General features: G+C 39.2%; 1 protein-coding gene across 1 annotated transcript; it reads right to left on the reverse strand.

Moving 5' to 3' along the window:
* Positions 1-311: 311 nt before the first annotated feature.
* GKN1 (gastrokine 1) lies at positions 312-5752 on the reverse strand. Its single transcript, XM_019717109.3, has 6 exons — positions 5659-5752; positions 3640-3693; positions 3416-3550; positions 2367-2477; positions 1296-1443; positions 312-565 (listed from the first exon to the last, which is right to left on the reverse strand). The coding sequence occupies exons 1-6, from the start codon at positions 5668-5670 to the stop codon at positions 471-473; spliced, it is 555 nt and encodes a 184-aa protein (XP_019572668.2). The 5' UTR covers positions 5671-5752; the 3' UTR covers positions 312-470.
* Positions 5753-6750: the final 998 nt, after the last annotated feature.

Here is a 6750-nt window from a genome sequence, read left to right on the forward strand (position 1 = left end):
CCTCGCAATAACCACCCCTCCTTTTCTGACTTAAACTACTTTGAGTGGATTTCTGCCCTTGCTGATCTGAAATGTTACTGTGCATATCAACTATAGAGCAGTCTTCAGAGCAGTCAGATGGTCTTGGAACCATTCCCAGAGCTGTGGTGAGTAGCATCTGACACATCTGAAGGAGTTCTTTATAAGGGACAGGTCCTGCATATAGGCTAAGAGTTAGGTTTAATGCACTTCGACAACTTGCTACAACCACATTGCTCTTTTGATCCTGTGCATTCCAGATGGAAGTATAAGGAATTTTAGGTTAAACTAAATTCAGTGCTAAATAGGTTTATTGAAATTTAAAGAAACCAAACATAACTAGGAGAAAACATTTCAGAATGACATGATAAAAACCAGTAGAACCCATATTTTTCTGCATAGAATATTCTGATATTCTACAGCAACTGGTATTCCACAACAACTTTTGTTTTTCAGTTTTCCTGTGTTTCTCCACAGAAGGAAATATTCACAATCCAGAGTATATCAGCACTGATGCACTTTCCTGAGTAGAAAAACAGGCTTGCTCCTGATAAAAAAAAAAAAAAAAAAGAACAAAACAATATTAATGTCTTTTCAAGAACTCTTTTTTGGGGAGAGGGGGCAGGGATTGGGGGAGGAGGTGTCACACAGTTTCCAAACTAGCTCTGCAACAATTTTAAGATCTAGTTAGATAGCTATGATGATTAAATCAATTGATTCAAAGATCTGAAAAGTTGCTGTTAGGTTAGGTTCCTAGGTCGATACTTTGTTTTTGTATAAGTTATTTTTTGAATGTCCAGAATTTAAGTGATTGTTTCAGCTATTAAAAGTCAATGAATTCTATTGGCATTGTCCTTTCATTTAGTGGCTCATGTATTTCTTTATTCAAAGAAATAGAGACATTCAATGTCTTGAATGTACTCTAGATTCACCCTTGAAAAGCAGTGTTTCAGAATGCTTAAGAGCACAGAATCCAGAGCCAAAATGCTGAGGATTGATCGGGGCAAAGTTTTGTGACCTCTCTCTGTGGCTCAGATTCCTCATCCATAGTGTGAGAACAGTGATAGAACCTATTATTACATAAGATTGCTGTCAGGGGCAAGCGGGTTCACACACAGAAATCATGTGGAACAGCGCATGTAATGGAACAAGTGCTCCATGAGTCTTAGCCTTGATTACCATCTCTGAGTAGTTAGTGTCCTTTGTGGACACGCCTGAGAATAGTCTGACAAGTCCACCAGCACTAACTTAGAGTGCACAATAGGGAGACTACTCACCTTGAACCTCTTCAGCCATGTATGTTGGAACCCGCCTGCACATGCTAGCGATGGAGTTTCCAAACTCATCCAGGTTGTTGACTTTGTCAGGATTGATTGAGTACATCAGGCCCTTGGGAGGGGGTCCCCCTGGTCCTTTATCCTGAAGCTGAGTATGGAGAGGACAGAGGAAAAGGAAGAGAAAAAATGAATGCTAAGCCCAGTGGTTTGTTGAATTGAGGTTGAATACAAAGTCAACAGGCAGTATTGCGTGGCTATAATTTTTCCATAACCAAAATGAAGAAGAACCAATTACAACCATGTATATCTCAAATTTTCTAAGTGTCCCAAGGGATTTAGCTGGTTTGAAACCTCAGCGTCTCATAAAAACAGAAGTCTGAGGATAAATTTATTCTGAAGCTTGGGCCTCGTTTGGTTGTCTTAAATTTCTGGGATTGAGCTATATGATGACCAGCTTCTGAGAATGCAGTTTATTTTTTTCTACCTTGTCAAGAAAGGTACCCATTTATCAATTATAGGATATGAACTTAGGCAAACGTTTTAAAGAATGATGGATCCCTTTTCCTCACCCACTGCAACTGGAGTTGCCAGATAAAATACAGGACGTCCAGTTAAATTTGAATTTCAGATAAACAACAAATCATTTTTTAATGTAAATATGTCCTAAATATTGCATAGGATATACTTATGCTAAACATTATCCGTTGCTTATCTGAAATTCAAACTTAACTGGGTATCCTTTATTTTTATTTGCTAAATCTAATAGCCCTAATACAACTCCTGCAGAAAAATGTCCTTGGAGAAGTGCCAACGATTCTTTATGTCATGAGCAGAGCTTTGTTCCTCTGACAGTAAGGGCTAGATACTCTGAGGAGCCTCTGTAGGGGCAGGTGTGAGCCACAGCATTTGAGTGTGGTGGCACCTACTTCTCGGGCACTTACCAATTCTTCTTCACCTTTTGTGGTGCACACTACAACATACTGGGGTCAAGAGGAAAGGCCTGGGATCTCATTATCTACTGGCGATTATAAGACCTCCCCCAAACAAAAACAGAAAGACACTTATTTTTACCTTCTTTTCCTTGACCATTGTATCCAAGTCTTGAAGAGAGGGCATGACATCCTTGTTCATTTTGTGCACAATGCATGCCTTCTTGCTAAAGAGTCTGGTTGCAGCAAAGCCCTGTCAGGAAGGTGGTAAATAGTGAGGCGTATGTTCTCCAAGGAGAACTGATTCCTTATTGGAAATCAGTTTCGCCAGCACAGGGAACTGGCACTCTGAGATCACTAAGAACTGGGGTAAGAATGCAGGACCTGGCCCTGTTTTGCAATCATATTTATTGCTACCATTTGTAAGGATAAACCTCCGAGGGCAGAGACTTAGAGTCTAACTTCTTGCTTTATCTTCGTGTTCTCACATGGTAGGAGACACTCTACATGTCTATTTTGCTAAAATAAATTTTAAAGTACTGTTACATTTTCATCTCCATTGAGCTTTACCGCATTTCAAGGAGGAAGGTAAGACAGGAATTAGTTTTCTAATTGATGAGATGATAAAACTGAAACAATAAAGATTTGGCTTTTTAAGAGTACAAAATTTGTTAAATATGGAGCTTGTTAATTGCAGAGTTGGGTCTTCTAACCAGAGCCAAGTGGTTTTTTGCTTCCCTTACCAATGAACATCATCATTTACACTTGCTTTGGTCCTTTTGAATTATAGGTGAAATATCAATTTGTGATGCTTTAGAAGGAAATTGAAGATAGAATGAGATAGGCTATGCTTTGGCAGCGGTGATGTAGTGAAGGTCTTTCATCATTATGGAGGGTATCTGCAGGCCAAGCCAAAGGGTATTCATATTTGTCGTCTAGCCCCATGACCCCTTGAACATAGTGGGTCCTAATGACTGTTCACTGGTTTGAATTTTAACTGATGGTGGGACACTTATTAACAGCAGTTACAGAGCGGGGGTGAAACTGGGTGAGCAAAATAGCACTTTTCCTTATAACTCGATGCTTCTGCGCAGTTAGAATTTTATTATTGTGGTGGTGAGCAGACACTTTTTGTGTGTGCCAAAAGAAACGTCATCTGTGTAAAGAATAGAAATCATGTGAGCTGCGCACCGTGTTGTAATCCCAGAGCGTGTGCCACGAGTCCCAGCCGTTGTTGTTGTCCACGTTGGCCACGTTGTGGGCGTTGTTGACGCTCACCGTCTGCTGCCCACTTCCACCACTGTTGCTAGCGCCGATGTTGATATTCTGAGGTTTATCAAAAATTGATAATGCTTTAATACCACCTTTCTTGGACAATACATTTTGGTAACACAATTTGAAAAGGTGAGACTTACATATTGGGCAAAGGCAGGAGTCAGGAAGACACCAAGAAGTCCGGCAAAGACCACCTGAAATCACACAGAGACATCGGTCTCCTGTCACATGGCACAACAGTGTCCTTTCTTTCCCTATCCAAGCTATAGAAAATATTTACTACTTTTACCACTCTGTTGAGTGGCCTGACTGTTCTTCGTTGACCTTGTACTTTTTTAACCATAGACAGTTTTAATGATAATGTAGAATTATAGGTTAATTACTTACAGTAATTATGTTTTTGATGATATATACAGAAGGTGCCAAAAAATGTATGCACATTTTTAAAAAGGAAAACTATTAAAATTGTGATACTCAACATATACCGATATACAAGTCACATTTGACTTCTGCAATTGCAAGAAGTGCTCCAAGTGGTTACCATCAGAGTCCAGACGCTACTGATTACAGCAAATTACTGTTTGAGCAATGCTGACCAAAGTGTCCACTTGCATGCATTTTTTTGGCACTACTGGTAGTTTTAGCATTTTTAATGTGGGTCTCATGAAAAAACTAACGAAATGTTAGTATATTGAAAAACAAAGTTGAAAATGAATAGCATACATGATATGAAAAGTGGTGATAAGTTCTAAAGATCACATCTGAAAATGATTTAATTTTCCTATTTGATCTGGAAATCAAACAGGAATGATTTCCAGATAAACGGATTGATCTGAATGCTTTCCTTCCTTCCTAGACCTCCACAAGGCAGAAAAAGTCTTTCAATTTTTAAAAATTTTTTAACTTGTTAAAAAGCAACAGATAAGTAAGCAGATTGGATACTGGTGCTGATAGGCCAAGGATGGAGTGTCTGGCTGTCAAGTGTGGTAAGCAGAAGGGAAGTCAATAACTGTCCCGGTGCCTGGTTTAGTCATTTGTCACTGGGTACATGACATTGCTTATCACAGAGCTTTATGCAGGGTGCCTGATTCTGAGCACCTGTTCTCATTTTCTTTACCGGGGACAAAATGGTTTAAGAACTGCATTGGTGATTCAAGGTAATTTTCTTTTATTTGTTTAATTTTTCTCCTGATAGCTAAAGGAGGAAGTAAAGATTAGTCTCCAAAAAAAAAAAAAAGGCAAGAGGTAAAACACATTTTAGAGAACTACTAGTACAATTCAGTCCTTTCACAGATGAGGAAATTGCGTTTCAAAAGTCACTTAAGTGACTTGACTAAGTTTGCATTGGCCAAGGTTGTACCTCTTGTTCTAGGCAGAACTAGGAGACATCCAGGTCTGACCTCTTTTTTTTCCAATTGTTATTAGAACTTATTTCTAGATAATGATTTTACACTAGCAACTCCATTATGAAGCAGAGTCTGCTGTAATATATTTCAGTATTTAGCATATTGAAACATGAAAATACTCACCTGATTGCGACCCTTGTGCATGCTGTTATAAGAGACACATGTTACCACCAGTTATTTTGGCAAAATTTTGTGGTCCACCTGCTATATTCTCAGCCTTTTATCTGGAACCACAGGTGAGATGCTACACTAGCTTCATGCTTTAGGTGTTTACATAAATAAATGACTACGTACAGGGTCTAAGGCAAATTGTTCTTATTTGGAGGTCCATTTGACAGCAAAGAATGTGACAGTAAGTTTTTCACTAATTTATTTTGATGATATGCTTTTTATCTTGCCTGAACATATTCGGGAGTTTGGTAAAAGAGGAATTCAAGAATGTGAGGAGAGAAAAATCAGGCATTTTCTAGGACTTGGGGACTGCTTGCTCTTTGCCCAGACTTAAATCAGAAGATCTGGAAAGTAATTTCATTTAAGATAGCATGGTATAAGAGGCTGAGACAACTGTTTAATCCGAGTATAACTATCTTTATAGAGATGTTTATAAATGTCACAATTCCATGAAAAATAAGATTTTTTTAAACAAAAATTTCCATTACAGCAATATTGTTGTAAGAAGCAGATTCCCTTAGCTCAGAATGTTAACAGTCTCCTAATATATGGTAATAAATTCAAAAGGAAAAATCTACTCACTGTGAGCTTCATGTTGGCGTCACGAAAGCGATGGAATGGAGAAGAAGGCAGGCATGGACTCAGGCAAGAAGCCGTCTCATATTTGTACTTGACATGGAATTACTCAAACTAGGTGTGACCAGGTGGAGTCAAAGACTCCAAAGATAACTTCCTTCATTTTCAATATTTGTGTCATAATCCAATGTACCATTCTTGGTACATTATAATATCTGCCTGGTTAGCAAGGCACTTTGACATGGAGTTCATCTGACTCATCATTTGTGGAAGCTGAAGATAATCACAACAAACTCAATATGATTTATGATAACTTTTGGTCCAAATGAAGTGTGGGTGTGAGTATTTTATATCTTGATATTATTCCGATTCAGAAAAGGAATAATCCCTAAAATCAAACAAGATCACAGATGAGAAACCGTGGGCACACTGGGCCTTCCAGATAGCAGCTCCTGTAAGAATGTGGGAATGACTTCCTCTTCTTACCTTTACCTGAGCCCATGGTAATGGTTTCCCTTAGGCTAAACATGTTCTATTAGCTACTCCCACCAAACCCATCCTCTTTCCTGCAGTTCTGAGCTCTCTCCATGATAGTACCACACATCCTGTTAGACAATCTAAGGGCTGTCTTTGGCCCATTCTTCTTACCACCACATCCAGTTAGTTACTAAACCTTGTGATTTCATCTCAGAAATGCCTTTCATCTTTGGCCTTGACAATAGCTCCTCTCGCCTAGACTTTTACAACAGTTACAGAATTGATCCCTTTAGTCACCGGTCTTGGATTTCAGTGCATGACTCTGTCATGCTTAGAATCTTTCACTGGCAGCCTATGAGATAAACTTCATCCAGGTTCCTTTATTGTAAGGTTCCCAAAGGCTCCCTATCTGTATTTGTCACTCTCTGCCTGGGGTGGGAGGCAGATGTGTGAAGAGGTCTCCCTCTGCTTCAGGGACTGTCACATCGCTGCAGAATCAAAGAGTGGCCAACACAGTGCCTTTATACCCAGCCACGGGTAGTCATTTTAATACATGGGTGAAGTGCCTACTCTACTTTTCGCATGTCATACCTTACTTACCAAGTACTTGAGGTTGACATT

This window comes from Rhinolophus sinicus, chromosome 2 (genome assembly GCF_057876585.1).
Source record: "Rhinolophus sinicus isolate RSI-liver-muscle chromosome 2, RSI-T2T, whole genome shotgun sequence".
Taxonomy (NCBI): Eukaryota; Metazoa; Chordata; class Mammalia; order Chiroptera; family Rhinolophidae; genus Rhinolophus; species Rhinolophus sinicus.

Excerpts from the sequence above, each read along its gene's own strand:
- GKN1 (XM_019717109.3), bottom strand. Across the intron at positions 2,478-3,415 it reads CGCTCTGGGATTACAACACG|GGCTTTGCTGCAACCAGACT; the intron begins GTGCGCAGCTCA and ends CCTTCCTGACAG. Across the intron at positions 1,444-2,366 it reads CAATGGTCAAGGAAAAGAAG|CTTCAGGATAAAGGACCAGG; the intron begins GTAAAAATAAGT and ends CTCCATACTCAG.